This window comes from Schistosoma mansoni (genome assembly GCF_000237925.1).
Source record: "Schistosoma mansoni, WGS project CABG00000000 data, chromosome 1 unplaced supercontig 0034, strain Puerto Rico, whole genome shotgun sequence".
Taxonomy (NCBI): domain Eukaryota; kingdom Metazoa; phylum Platyhelminthes; class Trematoda; order Strigeidida; family Schistosomatidae; genus Schistosoma; species Schistosoma mansoni.
In genome coordinates, this window is record NW_017385988.1 from 1,783,821 (window position 1) to 1,810,223 (window position 26,403).

The 26,403-nt window shown below is 38.2% G+C and overlaps 2 protein-coding genes across 2 annotated transcripts; both read left to right on the forward strand.

Moving 5' to 3' along the window:
• Positions 1–13,175: 13,175 nt before the first annotated feature.
• On the forward strand, positions 13,176–25,365 carry Smp_091810 (hypothetical protein; the record flags this gene model as incomplete). Its single annotated transcript, XM_018791897.1, has 5 exons — positions 13,176–13,191; positions 15,310–15,449; positions 16,418–16,868; positions 23,027–24,029; positions 25,170–25,365. The coding sequence occupies 5 exons, from the start codon at positions 13,176–13,178 to the stop codon at positions 25,225–25,227; spliced, it is 1,668 nt and encodes a 555-aa protein (XP_018645002.1). The 3' UTR covers positions 25,228–25,365.
• Smp_189960 (hypothetical protein) lies at positions 13,901–14,707 on the forward strand (the record flags this gene model as incomplete). The annotated part of the gene is made up of 3 exons (XM_018791899.1): positions 13,901–13,958; positions 14,006–14,074; positions 14,108–14,707. The coding sequence occupies exons 1-3, from the start codon at positions 13,935–13,937 to the stop codon at positions 14,705–14,707; spliced, it is 693 nt and encodes a 230-aa protein (XP_018645003.1). The 5' UTR covers positions 13,901–13,934.
• Positions 25,366–26,403: the final 1,038 nt, after the last annotated feature.

Below are 26,403 nucleotides of genomic sequence, written 5' to 3' on the forward strand. Positions count from 1 at the left end.
CAAATAGCCCATGGGCATTTCCCTTGCACATGGTCCCTAAAAAGACAGCAACGATTGGCGTCCAACTGGTGACTATCGGCGTCTGAATGCTAAAACCATTCCCGATCGTTACCCGTTGTCTCACATTCACGATTTGACAGCAACCTTGAAAGGTGCAACTGTTAAAGACTATAGCCAAATCCCTTTGACTGATGACGGTATTCCAAAGACCACTATCATAACTCCCTTCGGACTCTACGAATTTTCGCGAGTGCCTTTTGGCCTAAGAAATGCTGTCCAGACTTTCCAAAGGTTCATAGATGACGTTTTTCGAGGTCTCAACTTCGTACATGCGTACGTTGATAACTGTCTGATAGCATGTCCGGACAGAAAATCCCATCTCCAGCATCTAGACATTGTTCTCGAACGACTTCGAAGGCGTGGCACTACTGTCAACATTCAGAAATGCCTAATCGGAACCAACTCCTTAGACTTCTTAGGACACACTATTGATGCTCAAAGCATCCGACCCCTTAGGAGCAAAGTGGCGGCCATTCTGGATTACCCAGAACCGACCACGATCAAGCAGTTGCGAACTTTTAACGGACTTGTAAGTTTCTACAGACGGTTCATACCCAAATGCGCATCCCTTATGAAACCGTTAACCGACCAACTTCGTGGAAACGTAGAATCAATTAGTTTAGACGACACCGCTCGAAAAGCATTCTCCACAGTTAAGGAACATATTGCTAAGGCAACCCTGCTTGTGCATCAGGACACTCAAGCGCCCATTAATATCGCCGTAGACGCATCCGACTCAGCAATCGGAGGAGTCTTACAACAATGGGTTAACCACTCTTGCCAACTTTTAGGATTTTTCTCTAGACGGTTACTAGACACTGAATCTAGGTGCAGAACTTTCGGTAGGGAACTCCTAGCTATGTATTATGCTGTATGGCATTTTCAGCACTCTATCGAAGGAAGAGAATTCACACTTTTTACTGATCATAAACCTCTTACCTTCTCTTTAAGCTCATCCTCAGACAAGTACTCACTTCGAGAGTCTCGACATCTCGACTACTTTTCGCAGTTTACTTCAGATATACAACACATTTCTGGAGCAAACAATGTAGTTGCAGACGCCTTCTCTCGTATAACTCCCTTGAACTCGCCCAGCTTCGAAAAGAGGACATTGATCTTCATCACGAGTTTTTCTCAACAACTCTGAAACTGCGTATTAAACAGATGGGAAGGTAAGGAAACCTTACTATGTGACACATCTACATGTAGGGATTGCCCAATCGTGCCGAAACATTATCGACGCAACGTCTTCAATACGTTGCACAAACTCTCTCATCCAGGTGTCCATGCATCCATCAAGCTCATAGCAGAACGGTTTTGCAGGCCTGGTATGAATAAAGACGTGAGGGAGTGGGCACGCCCCCGTGCAAGCTGCCAGAAATCTAAGGTCATTAGACACAACAAATGTCCCTTAGGCTCTTTCAAAACTCCTGATGCTCGTTTCAACCACGTCTATCTGGATTTAGTACGACCCTTACTGGATTCAAATGGATACTCTTGTCTTTAAACCTGCGTAGACCGTTTTACATGATGGCCAGAAGCAGTACCTATCAAGGACATTACTGCCGAAACAGTGGTCCGCACCTTCGTCGTTCAGTTAAACCTGTTCACACTCGACCTCAATCAACTGATGTTTTCGTTCAACCGGACTTACGACATCGTACACATGTCTTCGTTCGTCGAGACTCACATCGACGCCCCCTGGAATCAGCATACGAAAAACTCGTGAAAGTTCTTCAGCTTGAAACTAAGTACTATATAGTCAATAAAATCGGCACTAAGGATAGCATCAGTGTCGATCGCCTCAAGGCAGCGTATTTAAAATGAAATCCTATTCACATCGATTTTCCTTCTGTACAATCAAACGACGCGGCTCCTACACATTTAATACCGCATCCAACAGCCGACACGCACGTTGAAACCTCGTCAGTGTCTGAAAATAAACTTAAGACAACGTGTTCTGGAAGAAGAGTAAGATTTCCAGAACACTTAAACGACTATTGCACGTAGTAAGTTTATTGCATTATATATAATATATTATATACATATTATATCATATAGAAGTTGAATATGCTCATACTTATATATTTATTCCGTAAAAAACTTTTTTACTGATAAGCGTATATTTTTTCATAGAAAAAACAAAACGAACAATTTTCGCATCGCTTTTACGCTGTTGCAAGCGTATTAGTTTATTTACTTTCTTTCGCTCACCTTGTGTCTTTAAGCAAGTACGAGTGTATTTCAACATGCACCCACATGTTCTATTTTTTTCTTTTCCAGGACGGCTGGAAAAGGACGATGAAGAATCAAGATCTCGATTGTACTTTGTTTTACGATTACTATACTGTATTTCATGGCCCGTATAGTAAAGAAAGACGATTAGACGCCGCTAAACATAGCAAGCTATCATAAGAGTGTTTACCGACGACAAACTCGTTGGGTTGAAACTCCTGGCTGGCTACTTCGTAGGGGCATCACTACCTCACTAGCGGGGGGTGATCTGTAGCTGTAAATAAATCCCCCAAATCAATAGCTCCCTAAGTGTTCCACATTGGATGCTGACCACATTAGTTTTAGTGGACTCATCTAGTTGAAGGCGCTCGGTCATGCATCCGTACGAGATCACGAGTGGGAACGTTATGCTCAACGTCTCCTGCGATCAGTAGCCAGATTAGATCAGTCACTTCGCGATATGTTGATAACCCATCAAATATGTCTTCCAACCTCCTAGCTTCTTACTTTTAATTTCACTAGGTGGGCACGATTCAATCATAGGTGTTGCTGGTTAAAGTGTTGTCAAAATGCAATACTTTTGACATCTTCAATATGTTCCGCAGGGTGTTCAGGAAAGTTTAGAATGTTACCGGCCAATAACATATCACTTCTAATTCTCTTATACCCTAATGAGTAGAGACTCGCCGAGTAGTATCGTTCTTCATATGGTTTGGATATGAGTCCCTAAAACGATTTGATGTCTCGCATTGAGACAAATTTCAGAATATTCTTATCCTTGTGATGTAAAAGAAGAAGTACTATGTTTTCGTATTGCGAACAGGGCCTGATGAAATCTTGGTATACTGGGTGAAACGTTCAATCCAAATGGCCAAACATCCGTTTCAAAGTTATCGGTGCAAAGATTGCTATAAAGGGAATTGGTTGCAGTTAGTGTATGACTTCAGATCGTAGAGTACAGAGACACATAATTCTTGAGGGGGGATAGTGTTAGTTGTATTCGTAGTTCGGAACATGTTGAAGATGAAGTACTTTACACTCCAAAGTGTTGAAAGTGTGTCCATTATTAAAAACTAGATTTTTAAGTTGAATCACACCCTTCTAAGGTAACAACCTATCGTCCCAGTTGTGAACTTTCCTCCAACTCTTAGTACCATCGACAGAAAACAATTCTTCACTGGATACTTGCTGAGGAGAGTCATTGATATAAATTGAAAATAGCGACGACCCTGGTACTAAGACTTATGGGACCACAATAAAACTCTGTAGCCCGAGGAAATTAGTAGTTTACCTGATTTTAAACATCCAATTATTTAAATATGGTTCAGGTCAGTCTACTAGTGGGGACTGAGAACGTATCAGCTTGAGCTCGCCGGTAAGACATTCGTGATCGACCCTATCAAAAGCTTTAAAAAATCGGTGAATATTATGTCTGCCTTGCCCTTTGAGTTACGGACTGTGGTTCATCTCTCTGTCTCGGTCAACGGATAGTTATTGAGGAGTGAACCTTTCAAAAACCAAGCGTTGGGGTAAGGAAAAGTTACTGGAATTTTGGTGGTTGTACGTGTCGTCACAATTTGTAGGTTCCATTACCTTTGAAGATATTGGAGAGAATCGCTGGCCGTTAGCCTGAGGAATCATCGACTGAGCATCCCTTGACCATTAAGGTGGAGTGTGTCATTATGTGTGCAGTAAAAATCCCCGTGGGGATCCCGTCAGACCGATTGTATGCTTCTTGTTACTTCTGCTTCAAATTGTTCCTTGTGGCTGACATGTCCAACCATTAAAACTTCCAGTCCTTGTTGTTCACTAGACATTTAAGTTCGGTCAGATCACTTTTTCCAGGGTAATCAGGATTGAGTGATTGTCAACTGAAAATTCTCTACTTTGAAAGGTGCAGTTTAAGCATGACGGTGTCTGACTGTTTTTGTACCGGATTGCTGACTTCACATTTTCCGGTAACCTTGGTCCCGTAATTATGTCAGGAAAGAGAGTCCAGATAAAGTTATCACCCCCAGTATATGAAAGTCTAGCTAAGTCAGCTTTAGGAAAGTTAGGATGCTTGTTCTAGACGAATAGGGTGGGCTGATTCTTCTAATATCCGATCGTTGTGATGAGAGCTAATATTAAGCTTCCAATAGATAACTTTAACCAGACAACTTGGGGGGTTAAACCATCTCAATAAACACCATAAAAGTAAGCTCTCGGGTGCATACACGATGTGCAACCAAGTAGGAGCGTACGTAGGTGGGAATCCACTTACCATTTGGATTTTCCATCCCATGCTAAACAAGGACATATTGAGTATTCCTAGCTCTCGATCCGTAACTTGAGGCTCATATTTCCTAGATATTTTTATCAGAAGAGCGTTATCTGGATTATTTATTTCAAACAACTCATTCACATGAACATTAATCAGCAGACCAACAGAATAATCTACACGATAAGTAGAAATCTATCGATTAAGTTAAATTAACTTTGAGAACTAATAACAAACTTCGTTTCTTTAGCAGGTCACATCATTGCCGAATTATGATCTAATTCAATATTCCGACATTTATTTTCGCTACTGTAATAATCGGAACAATCCCGGGATTTGTAATGATGTAACTACCCAATCTATAAGACCTTACGTGGAAGTCACATCACTGTCAACACTTACTCGTCCTGCTATGATAATCAGCACCATGACCTCTAGAACTTCTGAAGAACACATTTGAGCTGGGAAGAGAGTAATATATTTAACACAATAGGTGAAGGGTTGTGTGATAACGCCTACATGACCGATCCATGTCATTCCGTTTAATTGTTCCTGCGTTCACCACTTTTTGCCCTTTGCTCCGTTTTAAATGTTGAATGTGAATTTTCCCAGTTCTCTTATGTTCAGCTTGCAAGATCGAGTGTCTAGGAACCGACCCCACTACATACTCACCTGTTTCTTTACTTTTGAAGCTCAGTGATTGGTTTTACTTGTTTATTCCCGGCTGGTGTTGCCGGATTGCCATACTTCACTACCAGCGTTTTAGTTGCTTCATATAGTTTTTTTGTGTTTATTTCTCTTGAGGACTTTCTTGTTGTTGCTGGTATAACCATAAATATGACCATTTCTCTTAGTGAGTAATAATACTAGCTTACAAGCATAAATTCATCTTTTTTTCCATGAGATCAATATTTATCCAGAAATCATCACTCGGTTTAGAAGTCCGAATTTAAAGATCTGATGTTGGTTCGCATCTCAAACGGAAAGCACGGATTTTAACATAACCGAACCAAAATTCAACAAGCAGGATAGTCTAGTTACTAAGATCTGATGTTTCAGGGCATGCATAATTTTTAAATGACTGCTCCTGATTTAAGTTAGGGTAGATAAAACTTGCTTTCTCAACTACATCTGGAGGTTTAACGACAAAAACCATAACATTTAGTCTGGACGTAAAGAATGGTACAACAAACCAAAGTTTATTCAATTGGATGAAACCAATTTATTCTCCACAGTGTACGAATCCCATTTAGGTCACCCATATTCCGTTACGTCAAAACACAAGATTTGTGCTTAATTTAGTTGGTCCCAGTTTCACATCAAAAGTACAGTATCTTCAAATGGTAGAAATAAAAAAACGTATTATCATTGGGTCCCAAATTCTGTAATAGCACCTCCAAAACCAACAGACTTTATACACAAATTCATTCGAAAATCTATCAAACCAAACTCATGATCTTGTGCCGACATTCCCTCAAAATCTTCATCATTTTAAATCCACATTGCTGGACTGCAGTCATGGATATGTTAATACGCATTGTGGTAAGAATAACTTATTAACTAGGAACCATCTGGATCAGCTAATGCTCCTAAAAAGAAATAACGATTTTATACTAAGTAAACCTGACAAAGGAGCTGGGGTAGTACTGCTTGACCACCGAGAATATTTGGAAAAAATGAGAATAATCTTAGACAATGTCACTAAATTCTCTAAACCTAAACGAGAAGGTGACAAAACACTGCAAATTGAAAAACAGCTAACGAATGTTGTTAAAAACCTTAAAAATAAAGAGATAATAACCCAGGATTTATATGATCACATTCGCCCAATGGGTTCAATCATCCCACGCTTATACGCACTACCGAAAGTACATAAAGCAAGCTTACCATTACGACCTATTTTGGATATGTCAAGCTCACCATACCACCGAATAGACCAATGGTTAGCTGAAAAATTGGAACCAGTTAAAAGGCAAGTATCTAAATATTCTATTCATGATACTTTTCAATTTATTGATCGTATTAAGGATGTTAATACTTCCGGAAAATGCGTGTTCTCGCTTGACGTTAATTCTTTATTCACTAGTGTACCGTTAACGGAAACTATATGTTATACTTGTGAGTATATTGACTCTAACAACATAGATCTAGGTATTCCAACTGAACACTTAAAAGAATTATTGTTACGTTGTACCTTTAATGTCCAGTTCAGTTTCAACGATGAAATATATGGGCAAAGAGATGGGATTGCAATGGGGTCTCCATTAGCTCCAATTTTAGCAGACTGCTTCATAGCAAAACTAGAAAACGACCAACTCAATTCAATGATAAATCGATTCCACCTATACGTAAGATACATGGACGACACATTTGTCGTGTGACGATAATATTGATTTAGATGATATCTTAAACTCCTTTAATTCATGCCACCCTTCCATAGACTTCACATTAGAAAGGGAGCGAGAACAATCAGTCCCTTTTCTCGATGTACGTCTAGTAAGAAGAAATAGTGGTCCTTTAAAAAGATCCATCTTTAGAAAGCAAACATGGAATGGTCAACTAACCAACTTCTATAGCTGGGTTCCGTTAAACAAAAAGAGAAACGTGATTCATACTTGATGTTATCGTATACATCGGATATGTAGTACGGACTGTATTAACGAAGAACTCGCGTTCCTTAAGAAAACCTTGATGAAAAACGGCTACCCAGACCGGTTCATAGAGAAGAACATGAATAGAAGCAGCGTCGACAGGAAACCTAGTTATTCCGCCCCGAAGAAAAGCCTTTATATAAGTCTGGAATTTAAAGGTTATCGAACATCAGACGTTATTAAAAATCGTTTAACAATAATGATCAAAAGGACATTTGATGCTGCCAAACTACGAATAACCTTCACGAGTAAGGACTTATTTTCTGTATCCATTAAAGATAAGCTTCCGCGTTTGGTCGCCTCTATGTGCATCTACCCGTTCACCTGCTCTTGTGGAGCAAGGTATATCAGCCGTAGCCAACGCTCGCTTTCAACCCGGATACGAGAACATACCTCAGTTTGGTTCTACGAGGGTGAAAAGAAAGCAGTTAAGAGCTCTATACTTGAACACCTAATCGACTGTAATCATTCTACGGATCCACAGTCTGATTTTAAGGTTGTTTATATGATTCATTCAAATCTACCCAGATTTCTCCGTATCAAACTCTTAAAAATAGCCGAAGCTCTTACCATCCATAAGCTCAAACCAGAACTATGCTTGCAAAAGAAGTACGTCTTATCATTATTGTTACCATGGCCTTAATATTATTATCATTATTATCATTCTTTTATTATTATTACTCCATTTCCCCTTTACTTATATCTTATATTCTCATTATTTTATTCATAAATACTCATCATATCATCTTATTTATTTTTACACCTCTATGACCTTCAATGACCTTTAGTTATTGTAACCAAAACATTTTATTCATTTTAATCATCTTATTATAATCTTGGTTATCAGTGTTCACATTTCCTCACGTAATTAGTGCTTTAATAAAACATTTTCATATATATACGATTGTACAGCTTGATAATAAATTCGTTGAAAAGAGATCCCTTCGCTGAACTTCGTGCTTTAAAACATATTGTGTCATAATATGAAACATCCTAACTATGAAGTCAGGTGCTCCCCAATAAAAAATGGAGTGGTATACCGCAAGAGCGGTTAAAAATCTGCTGTTAGATTTCTATGAATTAATGAACATATTCCGAACAAAAAATGTTCAAACCTATGATTTTAGGGAACCACATGTTCATTCAAAAGTTATCAACACGCAGTCCAAAAAAAATTTAGCAACCACTTCGAGAAGCAACCCTGACTTCCGCCAAACTGAACCTCATTCCCAGTGGTCCGGCACTAGTTAATAACAAACTAAGTGATAAAGGTGGACTTCAACCAAAGTCCAATAGTAAGGCTTTTTCGAACAAGACTAAAAGATTTAAAGATTTGTTTTCGCTGCCTTCAAGTAGAATTAAAACTGAGGACAATGAATAATGACCAAAAAATAGTACTGCTGAAAGAAACACTCCGGAGATTCGTTTGAAATATTCCCTCTTTCATATAATAGGAAATTGAGTTTTCTGAACCATATGATCGAGCCATTCTACAATTCAACAAACACACTACTCAAGTGGAGTAGTTACCTATTCCCTTATTGAAAGGTTGTACTACGGTGCACTGAACAATCCAATAAGCTCTCATTATTCTTAATTTCAGTGCTATCAACGTAATCAGACAAATCATAAGGCAACTTAGGGAAACAGCACCACTTCTGAGACATCTATATTTTTCAGTGCTTTCGAGTGTATGATAGTTAACAGCCTACTTTCAGTAAATATGTTCTTTAGTCAACTGAGTTCACGGACGATAGACCTTAATCTCTATTCTATCGTCGTGGTTTTTCTCGCTTCGCATTCCAATCCATCCCATAAGCAACAGCGGTTAGGCCTTTAGTTGACTGACCAACCACACTACACACAATACTCATCTACAAGCATTTTTCTCATCATTAGCATGGCTCCTTGTGGTTGTAAACAATTTTGTCTTGAAAACACCATCCTCGAAAACAAATTCAGTTTTAGTCCATGACTCCCATTTGCAATCGCTTCAGCTTTTGCGTCATAAATCCAAATAACAGAGACTCCTAAGCAGCCGGAACCAAAAGATTCAGATTTAGTTAGTGATGTGAGGTGGAATCCAAGGTGAAATCAGATTCTGCAAAAGACGATTATCACTTCCGACATTTGTATATTGCCAGTAATTTCGTTTCATTCCCTCACTTAGCTCATTTATTATATATCTTGGGTGATTGACCCATTACCTTCCTCAGAGTATAAAAACATTATAACCAGTAACGTTTCCTATTGAGGTCACTGATGTTATCTCGGATAACTCTAGTTTATTTATACTTCAACCATACAAATTACAAGAGAGCTGTTGTTAACTCCGAGATATTTTCGATAGGATTCAGTAACTGAGATTAATATTACAAACTTAGAGCATACAAGCCAGATCATTCCGACGCAGATGAAAGATATTCATATATATGATTTCAGAAGTATGTAAGAATTCACTAGAGAAGGTCATGTCACGGATTATTTTGCCACAGAAACTCTAAATTTAGTGACCAGTGATGGGCCATCATTCTGAGTTTTAATCCAGTTCATCATGCGATCTGTTTCACCCGAATTTTAGGGTGCATTTTTAATCATGCAGCTCAAATTGACGTATATGATCGAAATCAATTTGCAACGATCTCCTATGCTATCAGATAAACATAAAGGTTGACTGTTCTCACTTATAGGTCATGATTTATGTTGCGCAAATCATTGACCAGTCAATATAGCGCTCTGAGTTCAGCCTGAGGGAACGCTTGGTATAGAGAGGGTATTCAGATTAGGGTGTGTGAAGAAAACCGGAAAGGAAGGCAAAAAAGAAGGTCAGTCGGTAGCCCAAAAGTGAAAATGATGCATTTACTTTTATTATGGGAACAAACTGACAGTAGCTAATAATAACACAAGTATGGAGTTGAGATAATCTGATAATCGAAAGAAGTTGATATAACAATTTTTGAACCCGTTGATGTAACAAACCAGTTTTAAAATAAGTACTTCAACTCTCTCGTTGTGCATGCGGCTATACAGTCAGTCAACTTCAGTGGATGAAGCGAAAATACCCTTACTAGCACAGTTGTTACTAAATAACTTCCTTGAATTCGTTTTACGTGGCCTAAAGTTCGTAGCAACCCTCCGACCAACCAGATTGCATTATTCACACAGTTAGCACGAGGTTCAGATCCATAGAACATTTGACTCACCACAGCCTCGTTTAAAAAATCCGATCCCTTCAGAACTTATTTCTATCTGCTAAAACTAACGTCTACACCGATGTCCCAGATAAAATCTATGTATTCCCTTATTTTAATTTTATGCTGTATCGTTACTGAGTAACTGATGGACCACCTTCACGGGAGTCCTGGAGAGAAACCTAACAACGAAAAACTGAATATTACACGCGCTTGTAAAGTAAAAGGTAAATGTGGTAATTGAAAGGATTTTACCATGTCCAAACAACGTACTTTTATCCGAGTTAGAGATCAGCATCAACCCGACATTATTTCCTTCTTTCAATCCTTCTTATTTGTTCTATTCTATATCCTAGTCCTACACTTTTATAGTCTGTTCCACAATTGATCTAGATACAATGCATCAGCCTAGCTAATAAAATAAATGTTAAATCCATAATATATTCGTGTGTGGGTTCGCATGAGTAAAAATTCCTCCTACATGGATGTCTTGGGACAACAGCATTTTTTCTTTTTGACCGATAAGTATTCATTCCAATGCATCTTTATGTTGTACATAATGCTCAATCTTTAATTCAGGTAAATTTAGTGCTGATACTCAAAGTTATGTGCCTTCCACTGTGTTATTTCTCCTTTTGGTAGTCCCGGGCAGGTGGAGATTTTGTTTCGCTTGACCTTTGATTACGGAGGCTGTCATCTTGGTCCATAGACTTTCAATTAGACTAGCTAAAAGTAACTGAAACGAATTGTTCTTTTTTGAGTTGAAGCGTCTTTCCAGCTCGTCCACTACGTTTGAAAAGCAGTTAGTCCTTGCGATACCTAACGCTTACTTTACCTATTTTAAGTCTGATTATTCAGTTTTAAATGGATTAAATTAATCTTTCCAGTGGCGTAAACACATTTTCTCTGCCTTATATAAATATAGTCCTTCTCCGATAAGCAATTACTTTGATATTTCCCAGTATTTTTGTGATAAATTTTTTATAGTTCCGTTCTATTCAGTTTCGGAAGTGTTGGTCGACTTTACAGCCCATTTTTCAAAACTGCCCAGGTGTTCTGTGAGTTGTGCACTTATAGTTATTTGTATGAAATTAATGAGTTTTTTTCCGAGTTACTGATTTTCGGCCATATGCACCATTATGCATCGCTAAATAAGAAATTTAGTGGTATAGATTGCGAATTAGGAAGTCGAAGGTTTCTGGACACCACGGTCTATACCTCTTTTCAAGTGATGGGTTCAGAAATTTGTGGGAACATAAGACTACTAGAAAAAGACTGGAATGGGCCTTTGGCTCCCGGCCTATAGGTCAAGCTTCCTGAAGTCATAAATGTCTCGTAGCAGCCGGAACTAAAGAGTTTCAGAGGTGATTTGTTCAGGTGTTACCTAGGAATTACCACTTTCATCATCGATCACTATTTCCGTTCACTAGGTTCAGAAGGGATAAAACAAGAATCATATCTCTTTTAAACTCAGAATATTACTCTGCTTCCCAGGTGAATATTCTAGGGAACAATAGGTTTGTTTTTTTATGTTCAGCGATGTTCGAAGTTTTAGTCTCAACGAACCTTGCCGTCTGTATTTATAAGCGTGGTTAGCTTTATTGCCGTTCAGAGATCGTGACCGAGCCATTCTTTTTCTTCTGTGAAGAGTCTCATCGTAGCTGTTACTTTTAATAATTTAAATTTTCAAAAGATGAATCATGTATAGATGTCATGGATATTCAGGGATCGAAAACACTTATGTCCATAACACCTTCATAATCGGGGATCCAAACGGAAGTTTGAGGACGTATTTAGAAAATAGTTGATGTATCGAGAAGTATATGAGCCTAGCTGGGTAGCTGCTGCGATGGATGTGTCGTGAGGAGTACCCGGTGGTGATCAGATACGAATGCGTGGTTGAATATTTTCAGTTATAATGTTTCCAGTAAAACCAACGAAGTCAGCATTAATGTAGAAGACTTATGGAATCATTTTATTTTGAAGATTTATTTACAGCTACATATATCCAGTGTGAGCAAATCCATGCATCCATAACTTAAGACTTTGTTAACAGTAGTTGATGATGTCAATATGGTGGCATGAAAATCCGTTGACAGTATGTTTTTGGAACCTCCCAATGATAGCAACGCTTACATATCCCTAGGGGATTCGTATAAAAGTATGACACCATTTACGTGGTATTATTTGCTAGTATCTTCCCATTGTTGTCTAGGTCTGCAACTGATCAGTCTCTTGTTGGAATATGTGTATCCTGTGTGGACTACCTCGATCTTGCTTTAAGTCAGGCTTTATGAGCAAAGATGGATAGTGGCTAGCAGTGGAGTCCAAGGCTCTTGTTTCGTCCCACCTCGGACTCGTCAGCTAGATTTACCTGCACCCCAGGGTTGATAGGATCGAGTCCCGGAGTGAATATCAACTGTGGGATGCGGTACACATGTCTGAGGAGTCCAAAGTAGAACGAAATGCGCTTCCTGGATTCTACTGTTAGCCACTACCTATTTTCGCCTATAAAGCTTGTGACGCCATTATTCTAATAACTCAAAACACAAATTGCTGAGAGCAAGTGACGATATAAACCTAAAACAAATCAGATTATTCATTTGTTAGACGCCTCTAAGATGATAACTATGGGTTTGAACGCAAACTGATATTTCCTGAGCTCAATAAACTTCAGTGTTGAAGTGTGAGAAGTGAAAAACTCCAAACAACTAGTTGGTTTCTCGTATTCATTTTCTCAAAGAATCATCAAACTATGTGTTGTATGCTCACTGAAAAATGAAAAAATATGAAGGTAGGCAGTAAACATAGTTTATCCATGCCAGTTTTTTTGCGATCAGCTAATATTCGCCTTCTATAGCCTTTCTCGGCCCTGAGGTCATCAGATTCAAATGGTTTTGGACGGAATAGAAGAACTTTTCGCTTAACGGGCTTCCATGTCTATTAGCATTGGATCACCAATACCTTCAGCAGGAACCTAGGTATACTATCGATAAAAGGAGAACAGGAAATTGGTAAATCATAGTAAGATACTATCCTTAGTCCTTAAGAATGTGTCAAGTTTTCTCTTAAAGGACTCCTGAGAAGTCGCTTGGACTAGCTCAGCCAGTAGCAAATTCCAGCATGTGACTACTCTTAAGGAGTAGAAGTTGTGTCTACAGTCCGTTCTGCTGTGTTGTGTCTCTAGTGGCTGGGCGTTACTCCTTAGGTATGTGTCGGAGTTAAACTTAAGTAGGTGTTTAAGGGGATGCCCAGAAGTATTTAGGGTACCGTAAGCCATTGGAAGATCACCTCTAAAACTCCTGTACTCCAGTGCGTAAAGGTTCAATGATTGGAGGAGCTGAAGGAGAACATGGAGCTATTATAACATAGGAAGCACCACAAAGCGATAAAAAGAAGGGCCTTTATTCCAAGAAAACAATATAAACCTTTAAAGTATTTATACTTATTCAGCCAACACTGAATATATCATTGACAGTTGAGGCCGATTTTGTTTTGCTGCGTGAGTTGGCAGTGGGCAGACTGAGATCACAGGACATGGTTTCGGAAATTCCCAGAAGAGTACGTACATCCTATTTTCACATTCATGTTCAAAATTATCATTGCAGTCTATATTCCACAGAATTGCTGATTCAATTACAGGGTTTGTTCCATCGTCGATTTTACCGACAATTGATGTAAGTATCGGGTTTCCCAATACAACTATTCAGGTTCCTCCTGCGAAATCGGATGATCCACTTAAAGGAGTTTTGAGAACTAACCTTAAAAGAACCAATGATGTTCTTGATCATTGTAGTGAATCAGGACTTAAGAATAAAGCATGGGGCCATACAGATCACACTTTGAGATATGCGAATGTTGACCTTGATGCCGCAGATAAGTCGGAAAGTGAATGCAGCCTACATTCTTTTTCTACAAGTGGAGTTTCGTCGTTAATGCCCAAGTCGTGGGTATTGGGATGCAAAAACGGCCAAAGTAGATCTACGGCTCTACGTAAGGAACTGTGTTCAGATAGCTATATGAACACATATAAAGTATGCGACTCGGTAGAAGTAACCTGTTGTAAACCATCACCTTCATGGCAGACCTCCCGGAATGACTTTAAAACATGCCCTTATCCCTTGCCAAAACGCCAGCGCTTGTCCACCACAACGAACCTTAGTCCTTCATTTACTTGTCGTTCTCGTTTGGGAACTATATACGGAGGAGCTGCCAGTTGTCGTAATGCTCGAGAGCTGTTCGAAGTAAGTTTACTTGTAATCACAGTTGGATTATTGTCGTTAATATATATGTATATATCGACGATATGACTACTACTTTAGCATTCATCTTAAGATCATCTCGTGTTTATGTATTGCACTGTCGATTGTTGACCACGTGCTAGGTTCTATGTTGCTTAAGACTGAATAATGTCTGGTTGGATGTGTGTGATCTGATGAGCATACAATCAAGCCTAGCGTTATAGGCCCGATACCTTGCCAACTTCTAATATCCTCATATAGTTTGTGACATCGAGTAATGCTGACCTATCTTGGCAGTGTTTCCTCGTAATATCAGTTTACCCGGTATTTTAATTCAGTATTCCAGTTACGTGGACAGCCATCACTCGTTTGCATATCTTTAAATTCGATTGTTGATGAGTGGTACGATCATTTTAACGGTTGGTGATGCCTATCGAAACAAGTTTTTTTCATAATTACTCATGTTGCGAACTCCCAGTAAAATAAAACGTTTCTATGACCGTCTTTGTTGGGCCGGTTGTATGTAAAAATCAACTCAGTAGTATAGATTTTATTGCCTTGCCTCCAATTGAATTCTAATCTAATGATTAGATTCGTACTACTTCATATACATAAAACTACCTTTCTTAAATTTCAGTTCACTACGCCGTTGAAATTTGATTTATATTCAGATCGAAATTTTCAACTCGGAAGTAATCCAACTGCTAATTTGAGTTCTACTGCTCGGAGAATTCTCGAGACATTAGAGAATCTTTCGGCTCCACTCACTTCGGGTTTTTTACAGTCCACCGTTCATAAACATGTTAAACAGGTAGGTTTTTTATAGGCATAGTCTCGTCTGAATTTGCAGTTTATTTTCGTAGGTTTAGATCTAATTTGTCAGTACTTTGAGTTAAGTGAGGGAGGACTTTCCGTAGTGCGTGCAATTGATGTCCGTAGATATAAGTAGTGTATCATCAATCGGTGGTGAAGTGCCTGGGTGCAGAAGGGTAGAAAAGATCAAAGAGAAGAACGAAAACAAATAATCAGTGGTTCGAAAACGAAAGAAAAATGAAGTCTGAAACGATTGATTGCAGAAGGAACAGTCAAGTTTAAGGCGATCGATCGAAATCTTGCAGATTAAGTATTTACTGTTTGGTTCTCAGGTTTTACTAAGACGTTTTGTAATTTTGTGTTCAAATACATTCAATTGTCCCCACTTGTTTTTCGTTCACTACACTTTCATTAAGACGAAATATCCCACAATTCGGAATCTAAACTGTGTACAATTTCCTTTTGATTTTTAACGTCTCAAAACCTAGTGTCTAGGTGATAAAACGTTATCCTTTCTAAAGATGTATAAGTATTCAATCCTGCTTTCGTAAGCCCTGTTTGGTCGGTCTTCATAAGCTCACAGTTATAGCATCCTGATTGCAAAAAAAACAGCAGTGAGCGCGAGTCATCATGAGTAGACGAAAAGCCAATTATTTTTAGTTTGTTGCCCTCTTCAGATCGTGATCAGTTAGTTTTACAAGACGTAAAGTGTTATCACAATTCGCTGAACAAGATTAGTAGCCATAACTTTTTGTAGTTGTCTAGGGGCATTGATGTTTAACTGAACAAATGATATAAATTTTTCAAAGACCTTATTATTACTGCCTAACAAGTACTAAAATTTTCAAGTAAAATTTCTTAGGTTTATTATGTTACTGAAGATTAAGTATTCAAAGTAAGTTATACCGAGTACTTCGTGGTGATTGTTATCAAACCATTCATTGTTACCATTTTCTGTCTTATAAGGTCAAGACTCGTGAGAAATCTCATCGCTTTCCACCGTTCTCAAAAGGTTATGAAAAAGTTGATTCCTTTCGTAAAAATTGCAATTTGCATTCATTTTGTGAAAACGGAGCTCAAAATCATTTACGGTCTCATGTCTCATCGAAGCCAGCAGTATTTCTTGAAAGAGTGCAAAAGCAGGGACATGTCACTGTCGAATGTCCCAAAGTCACTGTTAAGCCAATCTCAGATATGTGTAAACCAGAAGATAATTTACTACCTGTATACACATTCGCAGATCCAATTCACAAGTTTTCTGTGCATGATCACAAAACTGCCGTGTCACCCACAGCTCACCATGAATATCTTTTCAGCTGTCCAAGTCGTTTGTGTTCTAAATGCTCGACAGGGCTAATTGGTTCGGAATTTAGTTTACGACAAATCACTACGGAAAGTAATTCAATCAAATCAAAAAGTAAGTATTTCTTGATACTTTCGAGCATCATAAGTTCTTTTACTGATTTTACCCTGTTATTGATTGTACTGTAATAGTTTAACTGCATAACCTAGTTACAAACAGGGTAAATATATGCTAGGTTAATCATTTCTAGCCGCCGAAATTGTCTGGTTTCGCAGGTAACATCTGAAATCCCTGGTTTTGCCTTTCAAGTTTCTGTGCACTTTCTCATTCATATGTGCTGGTCAGACTTGTCTTACGTTAAAGACATTGGTTATAGAACAAAGCTACAAATCAGTGGTAGCTTACACTGGTCATCGATTACTCATGATTTGTGATAACATGCTACTGAACTCTACAAAGTTAGTCTGTATACTCCGGAGTGTTTTCAGATGACTAATTGACAGCGTTTTCCAAAGTCCAAAACGATTCCCTATTCAGAAAGTAGTTTCACACTACCATTAGATGTGCTGGGAGTTTACGACGAAAAACAAGTAGAATTCCTGTGAAAGTGCATTGAGTAGGGTGACTTTAAAGGTAGATTATTCTTGGATTACTAGTATTCAGTCATATGTACTTCGCCCAGTCATAGCTTTTACCTTAACGTGATGGTCGGGCTTGCTGAAATCTGAGATTTGAAAGTAATCCAGTGTGCTGGTCTCGGTTGCCAATCACCTCAGTTTATAAGGAAAGACAGCAGCAGGGCCTGATGGATTAGCTCCTGAGATTTTTAGGAATGGTGGTCCAGTTTTAGCATTTTTATTAACTGAACTTTTAGCTAAAATCTAAGAACTGGATGTTATTCCATCTTGTTGGTCTCGATCACTGATTGTCCCAGTTCATAAGAAAAGACAATATCCCTCCTTTGACGGTCACACAGGAATCAGTTTAAGTAATATGCTTATAGCAGTTATATTCTTTGACTTTAGGGTGCGTTTGACTCTGTCCTGAGGTTCTGTCCCAGTGTTTGTCATCAAAAGGTCTAGCGAAGTAAACTAACCTTGTACATGCTCTCTACTCGAACACTACCGGCTGAGTTGGAGGTTGTGGCGAACTATCATCGGAGTTGATTACTTCAAGTGGTGTTCGTAAGGGTTGTCCTCTTTTCCCAGTTCCACTTAACTTTGTCATAGGCGTGCTTTCAGAGATAACGTCTCGTCTGACTTTTGAGGGGTTGATCTTGTACCAGGAGGTAGTCTTGTTAACATCGAATACCTAAGTGGTTTAGCGCTATCTGGTGAAGACATTAGCAAAATGCAATCTAACTTTCTTGAGCAACAACACAAGCATGTTTGAGATGAGTTTCTCTTCCTCCAAATATAAAATGTTACTCCAGGATGTACTTGTCAGCCTCTGAATTAATGATAAGAAGTGAAGTAGTTGAGCGTATTGACCGATTTACTTATCTTAGGATTCTCATCAGTGCTGATGTCCTGGTGTCTGACGAAATCTCGGCACAGATTAAAAAAGTCTGATCAGCTTTTGCTAACTTTCGTCACTTGTGGTTTAGGCGAGATATCCGTCTTCCCGGATGTGAAACATGACCATTATAAGTAGAGGATATTCGTAGGTTACTTATATTAGCTCATAGGTGTTTACGAAGTATTGCTGGTGTACTTTAGGACCACGGAGTAAGCAATGCCCGGGTTAGGAATAGAGCACTAGGTGAAAATGAGAAATCGATCGATGAGGTAGTAAATCTTCATCTGAAATGATCGGGATGTGTTATGTATGCTCAACCACCTCCTACCTCAATAGGTGGTTATCTGGTGTAGGTGTGGGCTGGAAAAAAGCTAGTGGTGGCCGAACCAAAACATGGCATTTCACGAACTGAGTTGTGTTGGTAGGTGCCAGCTTCCTGGTTGAGGTCTTAGCGGTCATAGTGACCAGTGGTCCGGGACGACAGGTGACATGACTTAGAATCGGCCACAAAAACGCGAACACACTCACTTCTGTTTTACATTAAATTTTACTTTTTTCATTCATTAAGTTTTTGTATCCCACGAATCCATGTTTTGGGAATTGGCATATCCATGTGTATGTTGCATCGTACTGACCATTAAAATCTCAAAAAGTGAAGTTACGGAAAGCTACATGTGTTTTGGATTTACTCCTATACATCCACACTGGATGCAATAATTAATAATGAGTCCGCTTTACGTCAGCAAAGGTAATGTCCACTATATCGGTATAGCACTTATTTTCTTAACTAGTCCTCGTAAATTTTGATACTACAGAGCACCGGAAATAGTGCCACACAAACAATGGGATTAGCTATCACCTCAACACAATCCTTTATAAGAAATTAAAGACGACCACGATATTGTTGGCCTGCAATATCAATGAGTGTCCTAACAGTTGGCGTAGGGTGATGCGGTTAGCACATTCACGACCTGATTAGAAACCAACCCTATCCTTGCTAATCAGTCTTTTACGGATCCTGGACCATCTTCGAAGCACTTATGAAGTCCATACTTTAGACATAATCTGTAGCAAGCTTGACTCCTGAGAGTTGCTGCATAGATTACGTAGACACTTGCTGAGAATGTTGGCGACTAACATTTCATTCCAGGATGTTAGAACACTTTCTCAAACCTTTCAGACCGACCAAGTAAATTCCCTAACTGCAAGTTTATCATTCGTAAATGTTGTTTAATAGGTCACCTGAGTTTGATGTTGAGAATTTATAAATAGAAGTAAAAGAATACTCATTATTAGATCATTTCGCACATGAACAGGTACTTCCGAACATCAGGTCAGTCCCCAAATGTCCTGGTACGACCTAGAGTGGGGAGTTCACTCTCCCTCTTGAAACGTTCTCACATGGTCACGCGTATACAGTCACTATCAGGGAGGTCCTACTCACTGCCTTCATGTGGCGAGGGTATTGTTTCCGAAATCGAGAGAACGAGAACTGAATGTCCGGCTCTTTAATGGGCTAGTGGGTGCGGAGGACTCACCTAGGGGAGTTGGATAGCCATGATCCCAAAACCAATGGTGTATATTAGCCTCAGGATCCTGAATGTGGCGCATGCATATCTGGTGCCCCCTTGTACCAATATTTATATGTTCAAATAAATAAATCTTGAGGGGACGAATGGCGTATGAATCTATTTTTGGTGACCGGCTACCATGGGATTGCATTTCCCAACGTTGCTCTACTATCTTGTGGATAGGCTCTTTAGGACAAGGACCCAGGTGTCACCCCCCAAAAAAACCGCCTGAGCAGTATTCCAGCCCTCACACAAATGGAATGACGATTCATCGCGCATATATATTTAGTGTATATGTTTAAATTAGTAAACGGTATTTTCCTTCTCAGAGTCTAAGTGCATCATAGGTTAGGAATCAAGATTTTCCTCCTCCCTCAGGTGGACCTTGTCCACCAACCCTCTCTAAGTGCTGGGCGTCTACTTCTCGTTCTCTCACTTTCGTAAATAATTCCTTGGTTGTGTGAAGGCAGGTATCAGGATTTATTCTAAAGAGGCTTTAAACGCTTAACCATATTAGGGAATGGAGAGGGGGAAGCAAGCTCATTATCGTTGGTATCAGGATTTGTGGATATCTGACATTGATCAATCTATGCCAATTTTCCATCCCCAATCTCTAGTCAAGAAATGAGAACCATAAGCTAGCTCAATACGACTCAAAACAATACATACATCAATTAGTTAACCACAACTCATCATACATAAGAAATTGCAATCTGTACATAATTGTTGCAGGCACATAAATAAAATTCACGGACTCCTAGAAACATCATTAACATAAATGCAGGTCTACAATCAGGACAATACATTTGTACCGTGGACCAAGTATTCGATGGATATACAAAAAAGATCCACCAGAAATAGTCCTCAAAGACTCCTCCTTTGCCTTTTTTCGCTCAATATAACAACCCTTGAAATAAGGATTCTGGGCCAAGTACGTCTGAATTTTCCATTTGTTAACTAGTTCGTCGACCATCATGAAGACGCTACCAAAGTATATTAGTGTATAAACTCCCTAATCCGTGCTGAATATTTTTTGACTGTAGTACCGTCCCAATCTTTGAACTGAAATAGGTACTTTACGGCTGAATAAGATTTTATGACAGGACTTTGCTATAACGATGTCCTTGTGAAACCAGTGAACTTTCGCAAAAATTAGGTTGACATGGACACGGTGGTGTGCATTGATAGTATTACAACTAAGCGCTTTATTTTTATGATAATGAAAGCCAGTTATTTTCATTAGTTTTCACTCAAATGAATCATCGACGATGTGTAGTACCAAATAACAAACTTCAGTTAAAATCTTATAATAAATATATTTTATTGTTATATCCCAAGGAGTAGAAAAATTGTATTTTGACGTTTCGTGACTTTGATGTAAGCCACTTCAGAATAAATAAATAACTGAGTTAACACAAGTTTAAATAGTATAAAGGAAACAAAGCAGAATATTTTTATTACAAGCAAGATCATAATAGGTCTGAACATGTCAATGTCAAGTTATACTTGGTCAAGGTAAATTTTTATGACCTATCACCGTATTAATTTGTGGGTCAGAATGTGGGTATAAAATATGCATTTGTAATATAAAGTAGTAGGGTTAGGTTTGCGTGTCTGTATGGATTGTGTGGGAAATAAATAAGGTCAGATGTGGTTGTTTGGATAAACAACCCAGGTTAGATGAATATTCAGACCTTCCTTCCTATTGAGGACACAGGGATCTAGCATTATGTCAAACGCTATGGCTACTCGCCTCTTTGTAGTTTTTTTTGAATTATTTTCATATTTTTAATATCAATTTATGTGATTATTGAAAATAGTATGTACTTGTATTGCTAATTTAAACTGTAAAATTTCCCATTCTACTAGATTATTAACATGTCTTTTTGTATTGCGCAAATACACATAATTCTGATAACCTTCGTCTTATTAGATAATCGAAATTTATCAAAAGGGCTAATTGTTTTAAACTTTTTATGTAACTTACGTGTACCTTAGTAGGAGTCATGATCTCACGGCAAGACCCCAACCTAATCTGTAAACAGTTGGAATCGTTCATAACTGCTCAAAAAGTTCACTTTTGATCATGAATTTTAATATTTCTTCGTATCTGCATTTACACCCTATCTTTTCAAATTATATTCTCAACGCTTAGTATTTTTAATTACCGTTGCTTCTACATTATTGCGATCTTTTTTGTCATACATCTTGTTAATTTCATCTTATTGTGCTAATGTGGTATGATAACTTATATCTGTCTCAGGCTCTATGTAGATGGTGATTGATTGACACAGTCCAAGTTACCACCATTTCAGAACAGTAAGATGAAATTATCGAAACAAATGCCAGATCATTAGAAGTAGTAACAGTATCAATACTATAAAGAAGCACTAAATACGGGCAATACGATTAATGAATTTTTAAAACAAAAATGTATGGTCTTCCAAACTGAAAAACTAGGCATTGAATGCATCGGCGCCTTTGTAAACGGTTTTTGGTCATGCCACTTTTATCGTCTCGAGTCGCCCGTTGCAATTAACATGTGGAACTGTATAATAAGTGTATAAGTGTGCTTTGCGTGTGGTTTTAGTTTTCAGGAGTCTTCATTTTTCACTAAACTTTCATTAATAAAGGGTTACTATTTGTTAAACCTGAAATGGTAAGCTATATGTGATTAAGTGGAGTTATACTAGCTTCTCTGGGTTTTATCGATTTAAAAAACTGATTTTTTTTATTAGAACAGTCATTGTTGATTATGGAAATGCGTTAATTACCAGCTACGAATTTAAATATATAACCCACTAGATAACTTTAAAGATTGTTGTAGTAATGACACCTCAGTAAAGCCAACGTGAATGAGGTTTCTAATTCTCACTGATCCTAATTAAAATTCGTTAAATATTTAGAGAGCTACTCTAAACTGATTACTCAATCGAGATATCTGAGCGTAAATGTTCCCCCTTGATTTTGCGAATCGCCACCAAGGTTGAATATAAAGTGCCGTTTGATTTTCAGTCAACATAAACGGGAGTTGGTACCACCAGTGTTACAACCAAATAGCTTGGTAATTATCATAGTAACTTTAACACTTAGTACTGTGTATGGTATTGTTACTATAAAATAGTTCTTTTTTTCTCAGTTACAGAAACTAATACATGGCGTTGCGAAACTTGTTTGTTGGAGAATTCAGACAAAAGGGTTGCATGTCAAGGCTGTTCTCTTCCAAATCGAAACCTCAGCATGCAGAAGAGTTATATTTTGTATCGTCTGCCCCAACGTCTGTACATACAGTGGAAACGTCAGTATCAAGCTTATCAGCAATCAACAAAGAAGCTTCGCAATGGGAGTGTCCTACGTGCATGGTATTTAATGAACAAAATGCTACCAAATGCATATGCTGTCAAACTTTGAGGCCTACAAATATCTCAACAAGTGTGTGGTACTGTCCCACTTGTTTGGTAGAAAATAATAAATCGGATAAATGCTGCTGTTGCTCTACAGTAAAACCTAATGGAAAACCGTATAGTCACACAATTACAAATAACTCAAGCTTATCTAAATTAGCTAGTCAACCGCTTGGCCATTTCCAGTTCGGGTTTGGTGTACGAGGTCCTAATAATTCGGAAAAGTTGGAAGCTTTTGCATCGAATAACGTTCATGATTCTGAGCAAGACGATAAGGTTCATCCCAATAAAGAAACGGAGTCTTCTGATACATTCAGTAAATCACCTCAAAAAAAACAATCAGAATCACTTGCTTGTGGTGATTTTATTCTACAGACAAATCATATGCCTCAACTCAAGTGGCCATCTCAGTTAGATAGTACTAACAGCAACATTGACTTCAAGGGCATCGAACCAAGTACTACAACTAGTGTACGTTCGTCCTTGGAGCAAACTCAATTACTGAATAGCACCGGTTTTAAATTCACATTCACCACCACTAATAATCTCGTGTCAGTTAACCCTACGAATTCAAGTGTTCAGAAAAATGATGCGTTATTAAGCACATCAAATCCAAGCAATTCGGCAGCAGTAAACGTATATACGTGTTTTGCTCCTTCGGCGTTCCCCAATCACCAGCAGACACCTGTATTTAATGTCGATCCAGACTTTGGAATGAACGGCGGCGCAATTTCATTCACCAATTCGCCTCAACCTTCAAATTTTGTAGATTCAAACAAAGGGTAAGTTGAAAATTTACCAGGTAAATCAAGTAAGGCGATATTTATATGATCACGAGGAATATTGTGTGATGAATAGTTTAATTACCTCTGTGATTCAATATTTTGTGCGACCTAAATATATGCATCAGTAACAAAATAATGTGCATATAGTCGCTACTTTGTATTGTTTTTGTTCAACTGTGCTTAGCCAATTGTTAATTTTAGGAAGCGCTAATTTTAAGCATAAGAAGAGACATCGCTTAACACTGTAACACTGCACCAAACCAACGATGAACTTGTTGAAGAGGCTCGATAGAAGACTGTCGCTCGTTCTATAATACATGTCTAGACTGTGACCAGAAGATTAGAAACTCACTAATTGACTGCTTCGGTTTGGGCACCTGGGCAGTATCACAGCCCTCGCACAAATCAAATGAGATTTGTGTGGCACATATGTATCTAGTTCCCCTTTGGACCAATATTTATGTGCATGAATAAATAAATAAAATAAATTGACTGGTTCACGAGAATGAGTAACTGAAATGTCCAACTATCCTACGAACCTACAACTACATTGAAATATACCATAAAAAGTCCTATGTACGAAGTAAAACTATGTTTAATGGAGTTTGGAACACAATCCAGATTATCGGTTCTGTTTAGCTTAAAAATACTGTTAATGAGCATTATTTTCATATCTGCAATTGAATGACTAAGGTCGTATTAGTGAAATGGTTGGGTCCATACATCGTTTTTATCTAATGAATCATGACTCAAAATCCGATAGCACGCTTGACTTCCGTCACCATGTATCACTTAGTTTAAATCTTCATAATTTTGGTGTTTAATAGGTGTTAGTTTGTGTAACATGAAATGTTTATTCACTGATCTTTATTTTCTAATGTATGCTGTAAATTTAGTCCCACTGATTCATTGTACGACGTCTATTGCCACCGCATGTTCTTCTCATAATCATTACTGGTACAGAATGACTTTCGTTTCGCTTATGAACTGAAGCAATCTGAGTTGATACAAACAGATGTGTACTAAGTTTTACGTTACAAATTTAAAGCTGTAACAGGTTATTTGATATACATCTGATTATGTCACTCAAGAATTTTAAAGCTCATGAATATAAATTCTTATCCTTTTGTGAACTAGAGCTCAAGGAAATGAAATACGCAAGAAAGCTCATGCAGTACGCCGCTTACGTAGATGAGATGGTCGAAACGCTATTGAGTGTCTACTGGTGAAGAAACCGAGCATAACATCGTATCACATGTTTGTACATAAGGACTTACTGAAACGTACTATTTGTAAAAACATTCATTTCATTACACGTTATTATTAAATCATCAATTCCTTGTGTTATTAATGTTAACCTGTTATCATGAGATACGAAATCCTCATGATATTAACTAAAACTGAATTAAGTAACTTTTGGTGAAACATTTAGTGACCACTATAATAACCTGATTAATGTATCACTCTCATACAAAACGAGATGCAATAAGATACGAATCGCAGTAACATACATTGCTGTGCAATCTTGCTTGATGACCAATTATTGCGATTGAAGAACAGCGAAATACATGACCAAGTAGGTTACATAATGTATAATCAGATCAGTTGATCACACCATTTAAGTGTTTATCCGTTGACAGATCATCTATCAAGTGAACAATCTTATTAAGGAGCACCTAAAATGTTGCTTGATGAGAACTTGTTTTGATTGAGGAACAACGAAATCCTTTAAGTACAACGAAGTGAGAATAAATCGCATCAGGTGACGTGTCAAATCTCCTCCTCACTAGTTTACAGATAAGTGATAATTGATTAGACAACGAGTGTATGCATACATGGTGTGAGCACCGGTTGAATACTAGTATATACACCCGTGACTGACTAGCTCTGTGAGGAAGTGATAGTTCCTGGGATATAGTTAACCGAATTCACAAGTCTGAGTGATTGATTAAAGGTGATATTGTCTCAGGTGTTATTCGTATGTCAGGTGTAAGGACACTGTTCTCATGTAAATAATCCAACTTGCACACATAGAACCCTTTACGACGAGTTTGTGGCACCAGTTTGACTAGGATGTGATTATTTGCTGCCTACCACGGGATCGATTCACCAGAACACTGAAATATACGTTTGAATCTGGTGTCAGTGTTCGCTCAATACAGTGTGTTTTAATAAACCGTGAGAATTCGGAGATTAACTTCTCTTATCTGTTGTTTGCATCAGAATTGTCATCGGAAGATTAATAACGGTAATTCACTAGTGTGAACAGATCAGAAAGGAGAGACAAATGGTTCGAAGACCTGTTGGTATTAAATTAAATTATCAAGTAGAATGGAAAGAATATGTGTATGCACGAAAATAATTAGATAAT